Source organism: Dipodomys merriami, unplaced genomic scaffold (genome assembly GCF_024711535.1).
Source record: "Dipodomys merriami isolate MVZ:Mamm:240054 unplaced genomic scaffold, mDipMer1.0.p SCAF_14, whole genome shotgun sequence".
NCBI classification, from domain to species: domain Eukaryota; kingdom Metazoa; phylum Chordata; class Mammalia; order Rodentia; family Heteromyidae; genus Dipodomys; species Dipodomys merriami.
Genome location: NW_027202715.1, coordinates 13,310,819 through 13,330,098, shown reverse-complemented (window position 1 = coordinate 13,330,098; position 19,280 = coordinate 13,310,819). Strand labels below are relative to the sequence as shown.

Sequence of the window (19,280 nt, the reverse complement as noted above, 5' to 3'; positions counted from 1 at the left end):
ATAATAATTAAAAAAAAGAAGTATAGGATTAAAAAATAAATTGCTGTACTCATGCTACTTAGCAATGAAAAGAACCACCAGAACTGCAGGTTTTCAAATTCCTTTTTTGGAATATTTTCATATACATAAGAAGAAATCTTAGAGACCCAAACCTAAACACAACATTCACTTACATTTCAGAAATACTTTATACACCAACCTATGTTTTAGTGCATGTGGTGTGTGTATGTGTGTGAGCACGCGTGTGCATGTGCACGCACACATGTGTGTGTGATGGTACTGAAGCTTAAACTCAGGGCCTTATGTCTCAATTGGTTTTATTACTCAAGGCTGGCACTCTACCACTTGAGTAACAACTCCACTTCCAGTGTTTTGCAGGTTAATTGGATATAAGAATTTCACTTTTCTGCTTGGGCTGGCTTTATTCTCAGTCCTTAGATCTCAGCCTCCTGACTAGCTAGGATTACAGGCTTGAGCTACCTGCACCTGTGTTTTGATGTCAACCTACTACAGAAGGTCAGTTGTGGAATTTTCCACTTGTAGTATCATGTGGATGCTCAAAATGTTTTGAATTTGAAGCAGGGAAGATTTGGAGTTTTAGATTAGGGAAGCTTGACTTGCACCTTGGACAATTTGATTATATCTCTCAGTTGAAAATGCCAATCCTTAAACAATCACATGCTGTTTGCTTTTATCTTTAGCACATTCTTGCAAATGAAGCAATGGAGAGCAGACAACAATAGATTTGTAGTTTGGGGCAAAAGTTGGGGGAAGAGGTCTGGGCTAGGCATGGCCTGAGCTGCCTTAGAGTGATGGAATATTCCCTATCCTGATTGTAGCCTTGCTGTCATGTGTTGCAAGATGTTACCACTGGGGTAAAGGAGTAAAAGGCCCAAGGGGATAGCTCTGTGTTATTTCTTAAACCTGAAAAAAGCTGAATTGACAGTTCTCTCAAAATAAACCAAAGTTTCATTAAAAAAAAAAAAAGAATTGCCAGCACATAAGAATCAGAAGGTCAACTTTAGGTACTGAAAAGATCAGAAGACATGATAGTGCTGGGCTTACCATCTGTATAGTAACCATCATCAGGTGCCAGTCCTTACTGTTCCTATATCCTAACATTTACAAAAGTCCACTTTGCCATCTGCATGGCAGACATTTGTTCTACCCCTCCAGTCTACCATATTGGGTCTCTGTGTACAACTGTTTGTCCAAAGGGGCTGAATGCTGACATAGTAGAAAACCACTGGTCTAAAGCAATATTTCCTTATAACAAGACAAAACAGGCCCAGAGATGGTCACACAAATGATCTGAAGCCCCAGCAGCAAAACCATGCTCTAAAGAATTGAGCAACTTCTCTTGCTCCACTTCTGTCCCTCTGAGGTCAGGGTGAAGGAGTGCAGCCCATATAAGCAAAGACCCTGTGGTAAGGCCCACACAGCTCTACAATCATGACCAGCCTATCCAGGACACAGGAATGCAAAATTAGATGTAGCAAATTTCTGGTAAACTGTCAATTTTCTTGTAAGGCTTACTAAGACTGGGTGATGATTTGTCATTATTGCTTGGGGGCAAGGCGAAGGCCAAACCTGAAGTTTCTCTACTTGGTGTTGTTTAAAAATTCCATTAGCCAAAAGAAAGGAGAAGAAGGCACAAGGGAAGAGTAAAAAGAGAGAAAAGCAAAAGAAAGGAAGAGAAGGCCCACCAGGGCTGCTGAGACTGTGGCATTTGGATATCCTGGTGTCTCCAAGTTTGATTCTCATACTCAGTAGAGAGGCAGAATACTATGAGTTGATGGAATAGGAGAAAAAGAGGATCTGGGTGCTGGTGGCTCACGCCTGTAATCCTAGCTGCTCAGGAGGCTAAAATCTGAGGGTCATGGTTCAGAGCTAGCCTGGGCAGGAAAGTGTGTGAGACTCTTATCTCCAATAAAGTACTTAGCAAAAGCTGGAAGTGGAGCTGTGGCTCAAATGGTAGAGCACTATCCTTGAACAAAAAAACTCAGGGATACTGCCCAGACCCTGAGTTCAAACTTCTGGGCCAGCCCCCTGCCCCCAAAAAAAGAAGGAGGAAAGAAAAAGAAAAGAGGAAGGGTTTAGTTGGATACTGTCAGCCAACAAATTGGATAAACTGGATTTGGGGGTACAGCTTCTGACTGAAGTGTAAGGGTTAGGGGTGGGGACAAGCACACTCCATTCTGCTCAGATGCCACTTGGGTAAGTGTGGGTCCCAGCTACAACCAGTGGCCAGAGGTTTATAGAGGCTTTAATCACAAGAAGAATGGAATTCACACATCCATTGCACCTGCCCCGGATTTAGTGATGGGAGGCTGTCCATGAGGATGACCTGAAGAAATTAATAGTCACAGCTGGATTTGGTAGCCCAATCCTGTAATACCAACTACTCAATAGGCAGAGATAAGGAAGACTATGGATCAATGCCAGCTGGGCAAAAGGTTAGTTTAATGAGACCCCATCTCAACCAACAAACTAGGTGTGGTAGTTCATACTTGTGATTTCAACTATGAAGGAGGCATAGATAGGAGGATCATGGTTTAGGCCAGCCTGGGCCTAGAAAAGCATGATATTCTATCTAAAAAAATAACTAAAGCAGAAAAAATTAAATCCTCTGGCTGAGGATATGATTCAAGTGCTAGCAAGCAACAGTGCCTACTTATTAGCACAAGGCTTTGAGTTCAACCCCCAGTAACACAGGATAGGAAGGAAGGGGCAGGAGGCTTACATTCTGGTTCCCATAATCCAAGGAGGAGGTTACTAGTTCCTCAGAGCCTCCAGTTCAGGGCCTGAGATCCCAGAAGAGGGGCTGATTGGCAGAAGCTGCCTGAGACTGGGGGAGGAAGCAGGCTGGAGCCCCTTGTTGGGCTTTCTTTCCAGATTTTTCCCTGATCAAACACTGTGATAGGTAGTCCCTGGGAATATTCCAGGGCAAGTAGGAAAAATAAAAGTTTTCTGTAAGCCAGGCAGCCATGGCTGCTCACACCTGTAATCCTAGCTCCTCAGGAAGCTGCGATCTGAGGATTGCAGTTCAAAACCAGACCCATCGGGAAAGTCTGTGAGACTCTTATCTCCAATTAATTTCCAAAAAGCAGAAAGTGGATCTGTAGAGCACTAGCCTTAAGCACAAAAGCTCAGGGTCAGCACCCAGTTCCGGAGTTCAAGCCCCAGGACTGGCAAAAGAAAAAAAAAATGTTTTCTATAATCCCTACTAGTATCCTTCCCCCTTCTAAGGCAGCTGAATGACAAGCCCCAAGCTTAGCATAGCCCCTGTGTGTATCTGATGGGAAGGAACACAAAATGATCAGAAAAAGGTGCCAGGGACCAAGAGGGCAAGGCTCTAGGTCTTATGGGAAAGAGGAAAAAAGGTCCCTGCTGACTTCTTAATGGAAGGAGCCTGGGATGTTTAGGCTGTTGGGGTGGGGATGAGGGGGTTGATGTAAAAACCATTTGTGGAGTCTTTGAGAAAGTCTTCATTCCTCCCCAAACCCTCTATGTGGGTGGCTTGGAGGAAGAGAGTGTCACAGACACGGAAGTAGCACAGTCTGGGAGGAAGGACTAGCTGAAGCTCCTCCCACTTAAAACAGCTGGCTCTCTACTTTGGAGCCCAGCATCATCTCCCTTGGCAGATGCACTGCAGGCACGAAAGGGTTAATGACCATTACAGGGGCTACATGCCATCCATAAGAGTTGGGAGGACCATACCTGGGCTTAGATATCCAGACAAAAGGTAGAGGTGACTGGAGTGGATGAACCCTCCCTCCCCCCAAAATACAAGTTCAACAACAATCACATCCATGTGAAACCCCAGCTGGCCCCAGAGTCCTCCTCTAGGCAAGACCTGTGGTCACCACACACTGGTTAGCAAGTACAGGAAGCTTGGCTCAGGGTGGAAGCATGCCTCTGAGCTCCAGGCCCTCACAGAGAGACTGCAGGATGCCACAGGCAGAAGTTCCCAAGAGAAGCATGCAAATGACATACTTGCTACCAGAAGTAAACAATCACACTTGGCCCCATGCCTCTGCATGGAAGGCCCCTCTGGGGGTTCCAGTGGATTGTAGGAAAGCATGCCACCCTCATGCCCAGGGCTACAGCACCTGACAGTCTGCAAAGAGTAGGTAAGCAGCTATGGCTTGGGAGGTCCCAAGACAAAGAGTGACCGCAATCAGCAACCTCTAGCCCTAAACAAGACCCTCCTGGTGCCAGGGACTTGTCCTCCCTTCCAGCAACTCTTATGATTGTGGAGCAATTTCCAGAACTGGTATCTCTCTGTGGATATGGATAAGTGTGCTCAGAGATTAGGCATGCATGCCCAACATGGCCTTCCACATGCCTTCTCCCAGTGCCCAGCCTTCAGACTCACAGGGGGGACAGGCCCTGCGATGAAGGGGCAGACAAAGCACTGGCCGGCTGCCCTCACAGGGAGAGGTGCCCTCATTCTCTGTAGCCCAGCAAAGATCAAAGCAGCCCTGCTCCTGCCCAGGGACAGAGCCAGGAGTGCCTAGAGTCCTTATTGCTGCAGCCTGGGTATGGACACTCAGCTCCAGGCACCCACCTTATGGATCCATAATAGGCATCCAAGCCAGCATAGGCTGGCATCATTTGTGGGCCGGGCTTTCCAAAATACATGAACTTGGCAGGTTCCTTCTATGAGTCATGTGGCCTGGGAGCTGCCTGGGGAGGGATGGGGTTAGAGGGTAAGGCCATGGAGCCTGCGTGCAGGCACCTACCTTGACCTGCGCAGAGCTTCTTCATCCGGGTCTTGCACTGTGGGCAGAAAGAAGCCAGTCAGGAGGACTCACCGAGCACAGAAGAAATACCATTGACGCTCTGTGCAGAGTAAGTCCCCAGAATTCAGCCAGGCCTTGAACACTTCCCACCTCATGCCTGTCAACTGGAGAAAGGAGCTCAGCAGAGAGCCAGGAGGGGTTTGGAACTCATGGTACAGTTGAGGGAGAGTGATCATAGCCCAGCCTGCAATGTTCTCTTGTCCCAGCCCTGGAAGTCATGTTGCCTGAAAATTGTGTGACACCTTATTGCTAGGGGTGGAAGGTTGCTATGAATGGACAGCCCACCCAGAGGGTCCCAGGGGTGGAAGATTGTTATGAATGGACAGCCCACCCAGAGGGTCCCACAGGAGCTCTGCCCACTGCTAGGAGTTCATCACCATTAATTTGTTTCCAAGGGTTGGTGGCTTGGCTCCTTGGTTCCTATAGGGCTTAAGACTGTGCAGTAGGCTGGGCACCAATGGTTCCTGCCTATAATTCTAGCTATTCAGTGGGTTGAGAGCTGAGGATCATGGTTCAAAGGCATCCCAGGCAGGAAAATCCATGAAACTCTTATCATAGATTCCAGAAAAGCTGGAAATGTAGCTGTGGCTCAAGTGGTAGGGCACCAGCCTTGAGCAAAAAAAGCTATAGTGCCTAGGTTCTGAGTTCAAGCTCTAGTACTGGTATACACACACACACACACACACACATACACACAGACTGTGCATTAGGACCAAGGACCTTCCTGGGCCTCAGGGTTACCCTCCTCTGGTCCCAACATGGTAGCCCTCACTCACTGAATTCCGTCCCCGTCATCTGGGCCAGGATACGGAAGGAGCGAGACTGCAGGTTCGAGGACCGGCGAGCCCACTCATCAGCCTCGTCTTCCGGCTTGCTCTGGTTCTTGATCACAGCCTGGTATACAGGAGAGGCGCTGTCCACCGCCAGGTCCTTCACAGGAAGGCTCCTGCAGCATAGAAATCGGTGTGGGCTGGGGCTGGAGTGGAACTCAGGTTCCCCCTTCACTGTGCCTCCTCCCACCATGTCCTCCCACCTCCCAGGGGCCCCTTGGTGATACTACTGTTCAGGCCCCACCAGGCCACAGTTCAGTTCCCAGTGCTATTGGGTACTTGAGACAGTGGATCCTCAGTGCTCAGGGTGGTCCAGGCAAAGCAGTGGCTCCTCTTTCCTACCAGGGGTCAGGAGCTTCCATCTCTCCTGTTTGTCCCTCCCTAGTTCTAACTCCAGTCCTGAAGTCACCCGCCCCATCCCATGGTGAATTCTTGCAGAATCCTGGGCAGATTTCCTTGAAGTAATATTGATCACCCTGAGGTAATGCTGATCTCCCTGAGGGAGCCCTGAGTTTGGGGCCCAGGTCCTCTCACCACCCTCCTTCCACCTTTGGATCCTACAGGAAGCTGGCAATATTGTGCTGCCTAGAAGAGGGCCCTGGGCTCTGGAGCTCAGCAATAGACAGGTAGACCCAGGTAAGAAGTGTGAGATACAAGGCAACAAGACCCATGAGGGCCTGGCACAACCCATAGGGCATTAGGGTTGAAGGTCAGGACAGGGGAGTTTGGGAGTCCCGTAGGGGAAGGCCTCAGGTCCTCTGCCTCAGGACAGAACAGTCCTTTGAGGAAGATACAACAACCCTCTTTCAGACTTCTAGAATCTGGCACTTGGTAGAAGCTGGGCACCAGTGGCTCATGCCTGTGATCCTGCTCAGGAGGCTGAAATGTGTGGATCACAGTTTGAAGCCAGCCCAGGCAGGAAAGTCCATGAGATTCTTATTTCTAATTAATTACCAAAAAAGCAGGAAGTGGAGCTGTGGCTCAAGAGGTAGAACACTAGCCTTGAGCAAAAAATGCTAAGGGACAGTGCCCTGAGTTCAAGTCCTAGGACCAGGACACACACACACACACACATACACACACACACACACACACACACACACACACACACACACACACACACACACACACACATAGCAGACAAAAACAAAAACACCTCTTAGTTGAATGAGTGAATCTTAGATCCAAAGGAGCTCCAAAGAGCCCCAAGTCTAGTGTTTCTCCCTGTATTCTGCTGCAGGTTAGGCAATGATCCAATTATCCAAAGGTTTATGGGTCAGGCAAAGGCAGAAGGATCTATGTTGCCCGGCTTCCTTCTTGAGGTCAGGGGAGGAAGCCCATGCAAAACTCGCAGTAATGGCTGCCAGTCTAGCCTTCTCTCAAAAACATTGAAACTGAGGTCCAGAGGGTACAGCTGCTAGAATTCAGGCATCCTGGTGCTTAGCCAGTGTCTTTTTTTTTTTTTTTTTTTTTTTTGTCGGTCGTGGGGCTTGAACTCTGGGCCTGGGCGCTGTCCCTCAGCTCTTCAGCTCAAGGTGAGCGCTCTACCACTTGAGCTACAACACCACTTCCGGTTTTCTAGTGGCTTATTGGAGATAAGAGTTTCACAGACTTTCCTGCCCAAGCTGGCTTTGAACCGCAATCCTCAGGTCTCAGCCTCCTGAGTAGCTAGGATTACATGCATGAGCCACCAGCGCCTGGCTCCCAGTGTCCTTTTTATCAGGCCCTGCATAGTCATGGTAGGTCCAGAAGGCCACTCCTAGCCATCAAAACCTTTACTGACAATGCTCTGACTGGATGATGACATGATCTACCCAACATCCTTCTGCCTGCTTCCATTCTGGCCCACAGAAGACTGGCTGGCTAGGGAGGATCTCCTTGCTGCAAGGAGCTAGAGAATGGACTCTATCTTCCATGATTGGTTTCCCTGGGCCTGGCTCAGAATGGACTAGGCCAGCAGAGATGAAAAAAGGGATCAAAGGTAGATAGCAATGTCTCCAGTTCTGCCTAGGCCTGGAGAGCTGTGGGGATTGTGGGCTGAGGGTTAAAATCAGATAGGGAGGCTCTGCAGACCCCCTAGGATCTAGCCAGGAAGTAGGCTGGGCTGCCCAGGAAGTGAATTACAAGGTAGGAAGGATCCCTAGGTCTCCTAAGATCTTTAGGTGAAATAGGTAATAAGAAGGGGGTTGGGAAGTTAGCTCAGTGGAAGAGTATTTGCTTGGCAAGTAAGTGCAAGGCCATGAATTTGGTCCCCAGTGCCACAGAAACAAAACAAAACCACACACACACACACACACACACACACACATACACACACACACACACACATACACACACACACACACAACCCAATCTTCCTTGCTCAAGGCCATGAATTTGGTCCCCAGTGCCACAGAAACAAAACAAAACCACACACACACACACACACACACACACAACCACACACACACACACACACAACCACACACACACACACACACAACCACACACACCCTGATCCAGGGAGGAGTAGCCTTGCCCTCCAGCCTGTCTACATTTAGGATCCAGAAAGCATATTAGAGGCATTTGTTTCCATTTCCCTGGTGTGTGTGTGTGTGTGTGTGTGTGTGTGTGTGTGTGTGTGTGTGTGTGTGTGTGTGTGTGTGTGTGTGTGTGTGTGTGTGTGAAGAGCTGGTGTGTGTGTGTGTGTGTGTGTGTGTGTGTGTGTGTGTGAAGAGCTGTTCTGTGTCTTCCCCAGCTCCAAGGGCTCAAGAAAGCTCCCAAGATTGAGTTCCTCAGAACTCAGCAGTGATGTCTTTCTTTCCCACCAAACTGCAAGGAGCAGAGATCCGTGTCTCTTTTGCCGCAAGGATAGGGAGGGAGGTAAGGGAATCAATCACAGGGCCTTTCTAGCAAGGGAAGACATGTGTTAGAGAGGACAGAACAGGCTCCCAAGTCCCAGAACCTGGTGCTGCTCTCTGTAGACACATAGAGTTTCTGCTTCTCACCACAGAAAAGACTTTTCAGTTATGAAAGTTCAAGATCACCCCTGACATTTACTCCACTGAGTACTCTTCCCAAATCTGATTCATCTTTCACCTTCCTGGAACAGTCCTAGCTGGCACAGACCCCCCCACAGATCTTTCTCTCAGGAGGATTCTGGGAAGTAGCCGTGAAGAGGTCCTTTTGCCACCCTCGGGCGCTGAATAATGACCCAGTGTGGAATGTGACCCCAGGTCCACACTGTGCAATGCAGAGAGGAGGCTGGGGGTGGGGAGGAGCTTCCCTAAAGCATGGCCTTAGGCTGGGCGTAGTGTGAGTGTTGTTACTCTGGATTTCTGTAGCCACATTGACATTCTTCGGAGCTTGTGTAGGCTGCAGGGGATGTCGTTTGGCTGCGAGGTGGGTGTGAGGAAGAATGTGGACAGAGCACACGCACTGACCACTGGTCCTCAGACACATCCCATCAAAACCCACACACCATCCCGCAACCAGACAGACAAGACAGCGCGACAGACACACTGCGGGTCTACTTACGCCAGCGGCGATGCCCTGCCAAGCAGAGGGAAACCCAGCCGTGGGTTGGGCGTCCATCATGGGGTGGCAGAGGGGCAGCACATACAAGAGAGCGGGGTTAGGATATCAGAAGTGAGTTAGGGGAGTGGGATGGGTGGAAGAGAAGAGATAGAAAGAGAGAGAAAGAAACAGAGAACACAGTCAGTGAGGAAGGGATCTTGGGAGTGAACAGCAGCAACAAGAGCTCATTAGGGCCAGGAGGGCTCCCCATTGGCACCAAAGCAGCCACAATCCAGCGTGGCTGAGTTAAAAAGGGAGAGGGGAACAACTGATCCTGTCCAGAAACACCAGAGAAAGAGAGGGAGGGAAAGGAAGGGAAGGGAATGAGAAGGACATGGGAAAGATCAAGATTAATCAGTGGTGTATCATATTCCAAAAGATCATAGGTGCCCTGATGCTGACAGTAATCTTCCAAGGTGCAGAAAATACAAAGTGTGAAGAGTAGTTCTTCCATTGTTTCCCATTATTATTATTATTTATTATTTATTTATTTTGGTGTCTGCTACCCCATTTAAGAGGATACCAAAGACCAGTTAGCAAAAAAAAAAAAAAAATTAACAGGAAATCTCAGATGGTTCTTGGGCTCAATCAGGAAGTTTTGTTTTTCTTGGTGTATGTGAGATATTGGTTGTTTTTAATTTACATGGTCATATTTCCTGCTTTGAATAATGGATTTAAATCCATCAGTGCTGCCCAAGGATCTGACCCTGAGTCTAGCTGGTTTGAGACTTGTAGCCCCAAAGTTGGTGATCTCCACCCCCTAGTGGTGACAATGAAGTACTACATTCCCTAGAGGACACCACAGCTCCCCAAGACCAGGAAGCCCAAGAATTTGTACACCCAGGGCACCCAGGATTCCATCCCCTGGCCTCTGGAGCCTGTCCTGAGCCACAAGGACTGGATCTGCAAAGGCAAGCCCTGTAAGATCTTCCTGGGATTTTAACCTTATATTCCTCTTAAAACATATGTTTTCATAACTAAAAAATAATTACTATCCAGACTTTTTGCTCTGATTGCTAAGGATACTGTCCAAGGAATAAGATATTGCTTGAAGAGAGAATCAACCAATACTGTAAGTCAACACTATGGCATTCCTAAGCAGAAAAACATAAGGAACTCTGTGTGCATATGATTATCTAGGGGGGAAAAAGCTAGGAGAGACAGAGACACAGGAAGATAATAAGAGGGAGAAGAAAATAGGGAGAAAGAGATAGAGACAAAGAAATAGAGAGAGACAGAAATTGAGATAGAAGGACAGACATGGAGAGAAAGAGACAAGAAAGGAGCCAACACCAGTAGCTCATGCCTGTAATCTTAGCTACTTAGGAGGCTGAGACTTGGAGGTTGCAGTTTGAAGCCAGCCTAGGGCAGAAAAGTCCACAAGATTCTATTTCTAATAAACCAGCCAAAAGCCAGACTGGAGGCATGGCTTAAGGATATAGCTCCAGCCTTGAGCAAGCAAGCTAAAGGAGCGTGGCAAGGCCCTGAGTTCAAGGCCTGGCACTGGCAAAAAGAATATGTAGTAAATAAGGAAAGAGCAAGAGCGAGAGCAAGAGAGAGAGAGGATGAGAGAATGAGAGAGAGAATGAGAGAGACATTAATATTTGCACAATTAGTAGCTTCATCTGCAAGAGTTTCAGCAGCTGTCTTCCTAATCCACCTTGAAATTTCCAGTCTTAACTAATTCCAGTCTTAACAAATTGTTAGAACAAAAATATCTTGGTGGGTGTCGGTGGCTCACGCCTGTAATCTTAGCTACTCGGGAGGCTGAGATCTGAGGATCGAGGTTCAAAGCCAGCCCAGGCAGGAAAGTCCATGAGACTCTTATCTCCAATAAACCACTAGAAAACCAGAAGTGGTGCTGTGGCTCATGCAGTAGAGCACTCGCCTTGAGCTGAAGAGCACAGGGACAGCGCCCAAGCCCAGAGTTCAAGCCCTACGACCAACAAAAAAGAAAATCTTAAATTCCACTGTCCTGAGACCAGGCTTCGTGGGACAGGGCGAATGAGGGGGATGCCCATCATCTGGGGATTGGCTGTCAGATTTAGCTTTGATGGCTGATCTGAAGCATCTTCCCAATAAGAAACCTGAATGAAGAACCAAGAATGAAGCAACCCCGCTCCCTTTCCCAAGAATGGCTTAGTGGAGAAAGGCCTAGGGCTCTCCAGTGAAGTCTAAAGCAGCCTTTTTATGATGCCAGGAAAATAGAGACTGTGAAAAGATCTTTGAGAAATTGCCACATTCTGCATCCTTCACCTTTCTCCTTAAAGCTGAGCATGGAGTAGATTCTGACGTGGAAGACAACTGTACTTTGGAAAAGGCCCTGGTGAAGGCTGACTTTACCCCTACCCCCAAAGGTTTGTGTGGAAGAGGCCCAAGGTGAGGGAAAAAGTCAGTGCTGATGGCATCCGGTGGCCTCGGCGGGCAGGTGGAGATGGACAGGCGCTTACCCACTGAAGTCACTGCCTTGAGCCTGGGCCTGCCCGGCGATGGCATCCATGATGGCATCCTGGGAGTACATGCTGATGGGTGTGTTGTACTGCGCATGGATGATGGTGGCCTTGCCACCCAGTCCCTTCACCTCAATGGGCTTGTGGGTGGACAGGGCTGAGTCCTTCAAGGCACTGGGGTTGAAACGTTCCTGGTAGTCAGCACTGGGGGCAGCACATGAGGGGCAGGAGTGAGGTGGAAGGAAGGAAGGAAGGAAAGGAGGGAAGGAAAGGAGGGAGGGAGGGAGGGAGGGAGGGAGGGAGGGAGGGAGGGGAGGGAGGGAATGGAAGAAGAAAGGAAGCAAGGAAAGGAAGGAGGGAGGGGAGGGAAGGAGGAAGGGGAGGAGGGAGGAAAGGAAGAAGGAAGGAAGGTATGGAAGGAAGGAGGGAAAAGAAGAAGGAAGGAAGGAAGGAAGGAAGGAAGGAAGGAAGGAAGGAAGGAAGGAAGGAAGGAAGGAAGGGAGGGAGGGAGGGAGGGAGGGAGGGAAGGAGGGAGGGAGGGAGGGAGCGAGAGAGGGGAGGGAGGGAATGGAAGAAAGGAAGCAAGGGAAGAAAGGAAGCAAGGGAAGGAAGGAGGGAGGGGAGGGAAGGAGGAAGGGGAGGAGGGAGGAAAGGAAGAAGGAAGGAAGGTATGGAAGGAAGGAGGGAAAAGAGGAAGGAAGGAAGGAAGGAAAGAAGGAAGGAAGGAAGGAAAGAAGGGAGGGAGGGAGGGAGGGAAGGGAGGGAGGGAATAGAAGAAAGGAAGCAATGGAAGAAAGGAAGGAAGGGAAGGAAGGAGGGGAGGGAAGGAGGAAGGGGAGGAGGGAGGAAAGGAGGAAGGAAGGAAGGTATGGAAGGAAGGAGGGAAGAAGGAAAGAAGGAAGGGGAGGGAGGGAGAGGAGGAGGGAAGAAGGAAATGAAGAAAGGGAGGGAGGGAGAGGAGGAGGGAAGAAGGAAAGGAAGAAAAGGATGGAGAGAGGAGGGAAAGGAGGAAGGAAGGAAAGAAGGAAGGAAGGGAGGGAGGAAGGAAGAGAGGGAGGGGAGGAGAGAAGAGAGGAAAGGAGAAGAGAGGAGAGGAGAAGAGGAGGAGGTCAAGGAGAGGAAGTCAAAGCTAGTCTACTGGTGGTGGGTATTAAAAGAGACCTCCCAGAGCTGAGATTCTCTCTCCAAGTAGACCCCACTGTGGTCTAGTGGTCAGGCAGCTCCTCAGCACCTCCCCCAAGCCCCTGTGTGGTTTTTGTTCTTTTTTTTTTCTTGCCCATCCCAGCTCTCCCAGATCCCCCAGCAGGCACTGGCTAAGCCTGAGCGTCCTCCCATAGCCAGCAGGTGGCGCCCAACACAAGAAGCGCGCCCAGCACACACAGTCCTAATGGAAAAGCAGAAACCAAGGCGTTAGGCGAGCAGGGACTGAGGAAAGGACAAACGCTGGGTTCATGAGAAAGCAGCAGTAGCAAAAACGAGTCCAAAGTGTCCCAAAGGTGAAAAGCAGCCACCGTGGGCACCCGAATGAGAGCTTCCGAATGAGACTCTTCCATGAAAGGGGCTGGCTCATTGTGCCAGCTACCCCTCTGTGGTCAGGGGCTCTCTATTCTTCTAGATGCTTCCATACATGTGTTTCTTCCTGGGAGCAGGGACAGCAAGGCTGTCCAAGCACCTCTAGTTCTGTTTGCCAGCCTCTACCCATCTGGGAACTCTTGTTGGAACAGATAGGTGTGCTCCCCGGGGAAGAGACAAAACCAGGTGCAGTCTTTCTGGGGTCCCTCCAGGACATTAGATCTTCAGGCTCACGCAGGCCCCAGCCAAAGTGCAGCACCACCTTCCCCTTCCCCCCAAACCAGTCAGCCTGCCAAGCTTAAGCTGGAAATGGGGGACAAAATCAACACCATCGAATGGACGAACACCTGCCCTGCAATGCGTTCACTCTGCTCACCCGCGTTGCACCTCTGCAGGCTCACCCAGGGCCACAAATGCACCCCTACTCACACATGCACACACATCCGCATGCCACAGGCCATAGACACATGCTGGGCTGGCACACGGGTACACACGCATGCTGTCTGAATACTAACTTGGCAGGAGAGTTGGCTACCACCTGAGAAGGAGAGAAAGGGCAAAGAAGACAAGAATAGTCAGAGCGAGACTCCTGCAGGGCGTATGTGTGGTGGTGGGGAGGATTTGAGGACTGGCATCACCCTTAGTCTGATCAAGACTGAGACAGAACCAGCCAAGCTGTACTAGATGAGAGAATGGAGAAGAGGAGAGCGCCCCGACTTAGGAATCACGGCCTCCAGGAGCCCTGATTTGGGCTAAAGATGCCACTGCAGCCATGCTCGGTCTGCAATGAATCCCAGTGCCCTCAGCTTTGCCAGGGAGGGGACTCTTCTCATCCATCAGGAAGGCAGCTCTTCCACGCACATAGACACTCCCCGCCGCCCCGCCCCCATTACACAGTCTGCCCCATTACACAGGCAGCTATGGGTTGAAGACAGGCTTCAAGAAGCTCCAGGCCCCTCCTGGAGAGGCAGCTCTGGACTTAGCCCTGTTTCTGCTCCCTGAGCAGCCACTGCAGTAATTTTTTTTGGGGGGGGGAGGGGTGGCCATGGTGTCCCATGGCCCCCTGGGAGTTGTTCTCCCTCCCAGAGGATAGTAGGCAGTTCTGGCAGCTCTCTATGGAACACAGAGGCAGACAGATGGATGCAATCCCCAGTGACTCTTCCTAAGGATGCAGTGGATAGCAGTGAACAAGAGAGAGCTCACGAGGCCCAGGAGGAGGAAAGGGCCAAGGCTTGCTACAGGAGAGGCACCAGCTGGGGCAGCCCAGCATGGACACCATTGAGGGACCTTGCCCTCCCTCTGACCTGAGAGCCAACCCCTGGAACTCAAGGTGTTTGGGAGAGCATTGTTTACTCCTTCCTTCCTTCTTTCCTTCCTTCCTTCCTTCCCTTCCCTTCCCTTCCCTTCCCTTCCCTTCTTTCTTTCTTTCTTTCTTTCTTTCTTTCTTTCTTTCTTTCTTTCTTTCTTTCTTTCTTTCTTCCTTCCTTCCTTCCTTCCTTTCTTTCTTTCTTCTGATACTGAAGCTTGAACTCAAGGCCTGTGCTCTTGCTTGCTTAGCTTTTTTATTCAAGGCTGCTGCTCTACTACTTGAGCCACTCCTCCACTTCTAGCTATTTAGTTGGAGAAAAGAGCTCTCTCAGGACAAATGGCACATATTTTCTCTCATGTGTGGAAGCTAGATCTAAAATAGAACTCGGAATGATAACTTATACCAGACTCCAGACACACGCACACACAAACAGACTGAAGGAGGATAGTCTGTGGGGAGGAAAGGTATAACTCCTCTGAACATTTAAAATACTATTTGTCAAAAGGAAATCCAGGAAATGGAAACATGGGCTTCTTTTGTTAGTTTTGCTTTTGTATTTTTTTTCTTTTGGGAGGGGCAAAGGTGGGCACAAAAAAGAGAGGAAAGGTGAACAAATGCAATCATGCTCCTCAGTATACACTATGTAGAAAATGAATTATGTAACTTGTGGGCAGGGTGGAAGAGGAGAACTTGAGGAAAGAGAAGAAAGGTGTGACATTGTCCAAAAAAAATGGATATACTCTGTTACTTGACTTATAAAATGATGATCTCTCTGTACAACACCTTAACAATAACAATATATATATTAAAAAAATAAAAAAAGTTATCTCAGACTTATCTGCCCAGACTAGCTTCTAATGAGAATCCTCAGTCCTCGGCCTTCTCAGTAGGTAGGATTACAGACATGAGCCACTGGCACTTGGCACATCTAGGTTCTGTAAAATCAGATTCCCTGCACTGCAGACCCTGAGGCCAGTGACTCTGTCTGAAACCTGAGACCCAGTGTGGAGGCCAGCGGGCTCTGTCTCCAATTCTACCACCCACTATGGTCTGTTCAAGGTGGGTTCTGGCTGGGGGAAGTCTGGGCCCAGTTGACTTGACCCTGATCACCCCCTAGCTAGGATCCTGGCTTTGCTCAGCCCCAGGCCCCCCACTGTCTTGGAGCTGATAAAATTCCCTCTGTCCTCCCAGGCTCAAAATAGCCACAAGTTGAGCTATATTAGGTAAGGACCAGCTTGGAGCTTCCATTCCTTCTCCATGTTTGGCCAGTGCTGACAGCTGCAGGGTCAGCGTTTGCCCTGAGCATCACAGTGTCCCCCAGCAGGAGGCGGTGTTGGCCCGGTGGGGATGGGAATTGCCTCTGTGTAGCCCTGCAGCCAATTCCTTTGACATTGACTCCCGTCCCTTCTGAGGACTCAAGGCTAGGGTGCTTGCCACAGACTGCACTCAGAGGGGAGCTAATAGCTTCCTTTTCTCAAGGCTAGTGTTCTACTACTTGAGCCACAGCTCCACTTTTGGCTTTTTTTTTTTTTCAGTAGTTTGTTAAGAGATAAAAGTCTCATCAACTTTCCTGCCTGGGCTGGCTTCAGATAGAGATCTTTAGATCTCAGCCTTCTGAGTAGCTAGGATTACAAGTGTAATCCACCGGTGCCTGGCTTCATCAGCTCCTTTCTAGTCCTAGCAGATAACAAGCTGCTAAAAAATCACATTGTAAGCTGCCTCTCCAGGTGGAGTTGGGGACAGGACTTCTTTTGGAGCCAAACAGGACAGAAATTACTTCCTGATCCTGTTTCTTCCTTGAGCAGGTGACTCACCTGTCTCAGGCTTCCATTTCTCAAGTGTCAGATGGAGACTGAGGTGCCGGCCCCACAAATGGGTTATGCAGAATAAACAAGACCCTTAGTCTGAAACCCTTAGCATAAGTGTACAATGGATGAAGAGCTTAGCATTTGCCAACCTCTATAGCCTAGGAGCAGTTAGAACTTAGCAAAGATGGTGGCCTCTGTCCACAGAAACACCCCCTCTCTCTTTCCCCTCCCAAATATTGCTCCTGGACAATAGCCTTGGTTTTGTTTTGGTTTTTGGTTCGTTGGTTGGTTTTGTGCTGGTCCTGAAACTTGAACCACTTGAGCCACAGCTCCACTTCTAGCATTTTTGTGGTTAATTGGAGGTAAGAGTCTCATGGACCTTCCTACCTAGGCTGGTTTTGAACCACAATCCTCAGCTCTCAGCCTCCTGAGTAGCTAGAATTACAGGTGTGAGCTGCGGATGCCTGGCTCTTTGGTTTTTCCTTTGGATGAAACACCACACTCTCTTCCTTTCTGGCTTATCTTCCCAAAAGAGAACTGTTGAGTTCTTTGGGTATCAAGTCATAATTCATACATTTGCCAGTTTTGGGACAGTGCCTATGCCAATGGGATGGCCCTTGGGAGTCAAGGAAACCTAGCAGGTAGCTTGCTGTCTGTCACCAAGCAAGATGATTCAGGCAGACCAAGGTACCCATCCCATAGGCTACTTACAATCTCTGTTACTTTATTCAAATCACTCACCCTTTATGAGCTTCTGTAAGGCAAGGGGGAAAAAATCCATCTGTGAAATTACTGAGTTAAAGCCAGCCCCAAGCCAAGAGTCAGAACTCAACTAGCAGTGATGCTGTCATTACTGAGAGTGGGAAAGTCTTTCTGTCTGGGGTTAGTCCCAGAAAAGACCAACAAGACTTTACCAGCTCATTAAAACCAAGGAGGCCATTCTAGGTTTTGCTAATCCTGAGTTTTCTGGGAAAAGCCCCTCACTTGGAAGCTATATGTGTCTCTGCCACCTTAGCCCATGGAAGCCATACCATGCCCAAGACCTGCCATACTCAGAAAGATCTGAGAGCCAGCTGCTGGTGGCGTTATGCCTATAATCCTAGCTACAGAGGAGGCTGAGATTGGAGGATCTCGGTTTGAAGCCAGCCTGGGCAGGAAAGTCCATGAGACTCTTACTTTCAATTCATCAGCAAAAAGTTGGAAGTGGAGCTGTGGCCTACGTAGTAAAATGACAAAAAGCTAAGTGAGATCCAGTATCTGCACAAAAGGAAAACAAAAAGGGAAAAAGAAGGAGCTGGGGAATGCTGGTATATCCATGCAGCACTGAGCTGGTATAGCATTGCAAGACAGAGGAAAGAAGGGAGTAAGCTGGGGTCAGACTGACTGCGACCTTCTGCGGACTGGTGGCAGACTCCAGGAGGTGGGTACCATGTGAGAGTGGCAGAATGGAATTCAGCACTTTACATGTGCTGTTCCTCTCTATCCCTTACCCCCAGTAACCCCAAGATGTGGATACCCCCTTTCCCATAAGCCACTAGACTATGCTCCATTACCTCAGCCTGCTCTGCCTTTAGCAGCCAGAGACTTAAGCAAAGGTTCCAAGAAGAGCAGGTGGGAAGGGACTAGAGGCCAATGCTTAGCTTAGGTGCCCCCTTCACTCGCCCCTCCACGATGTCCCAGCTCCAGGTTCCTCTAACTCCAGAGCCTCTTTCTCCTCAGGGTCTTAACCACCCTGGTCAAGATCAGTCCAACAAACCCACTCCCCTCACACCACTGCCCAGTCTTTGAATGGAGAATGTGCGGTGCTTCTTCCTCCAGGCAGCTTTCCCAGATTCCTCCTAGCCCTAGAGAAGTCACCCTTCCACTGAAGATATTTCCTTGTTTCTGGCTTAGAGTTCTTGGAGAGATGGAAGCTAGCCTGTCTCCTTGAGTCCTAACTCCTAACGGCAGAAAACTGTGGGTCCCAAAGAGAGGGGTGTGTGACCTGCTTTGAAAATTTGGGAAGACAGTCTCTTACATGTAGGCCTGATTCTGCCTCTTAGTAGCTGAACCACTGGACCTCAGGTTAACCTTCTCTGTGCCTCAGTTTCCTCTTTGCAAAGAAGCTGACCTGTCACCCCAGAGTGATTACAGAAATCAATGATGTGCCCAGTGTGGAGCAGATGTCAATAGGCTCTTTGCCAGCCTTGCTCTAAACCTGTGCTGCCTTGTTGTGCTGGGGCCAAGGCCGATGCCTGGCTCTGACCACCTGATGAAGCCTCTGCCACGAGCACTGAGGATTCCAGCGGCCCGCCTGTTACCTACCCGCCTAGGAGTCCAGCACATGAGGCCTTCCTTCGGAGGCTCATCTGATACATCTGAGCCATCTCCCTCAGGGTCTCTGCTGAGTACAGGCCAATGGGGTTGTTATACTGCCTTGGTTGGCTTGGACCTGGCAGGACTTTGGGACTGAGTGGGCCCTGGGTGTCCTCCAGACTGGCCTTGGCCCCTGAGCTCCCCCGTGGAGGACTGGAGTCCAAGGAGCAGACAGAGGCCTGGGAGAAGGAGGAGCTAAAGGTGTCCCTGAGCTCCAGGGTGCCCGAGCTGGCCCTCGCCTCGGGGCTGGGCACCGCCAGGCTGCCATTCGTGTCCACAGCAGGGTCCTGGCACAGGGCAGCGCCATGCAGGGGAGAAAGAAAAGATTGGTTAGAAGCCACACATGGTAGGCACGCTTCTGCATGGACTTGAAACAGATGTGTTAGTGTAAGTACCCATGCCCCCCCACACACACACTTGGCAGACAGCTCTCTGGGGTGCTCTGCCCAGGGTAGGCACGGGTCTGGGGGCTGTCATAGCTCAGGACAGAATGCAAAGCTCTGTATAGAAAGCCAGGCCTGTCTGTCCCTGGGGCCCTCCATATCCTGTGTCTGGTCCCCTTTTCCCCCGTGATGTGGGCACCCCATGAATGCAGC

The 19,280-nt window shown here is 49.6% G+C and overlaps 1 protein-coding gene across 4 annotated transcripts in view; it reads right to left on the bottom strand.

Moving 5' to 3' along the window:
- Ldb3 (LIM domain binding 3) overlaps positions 1-19,280 on the bottom strand; it is an 80,787-nt gene that overhangs the window by 47,137 nt on the left and 14,370 nt on the right. For 2 of the 4 annotated variants that reach the window (XM_070020769.1, XM_070020768.1), the window contains exons 5-9: positions 13,728-13,750; positions 11,641-11,844; positions 9,152-9,166; positions 5,582-5,751; positions 4,746-4,782 (exon numbers count right to left, since the gene is read on the bottom strand). In XM_070020769.1, the coding sequence (XP_069876870.1) occupies positions 4,746-4,782; positions 5,582-5,751; positions 9,152-9,166; positions 11,641-11,844; positions 13,728-13,750 (449 nt within the window). Of the gene's footprint in view, positions 1-4,745; positions 4,783-5,581; positions 5,752-9,151; positions 9,167-11,640; positions 11,845-13,727; positions 13,751-18,633; positions 18,972-19,280 lie in introns of all 4 variants that reach the window. The other 2 variants (XM_070020766.1, XM_070020765.1) reach the window with 1 other exon arrangement.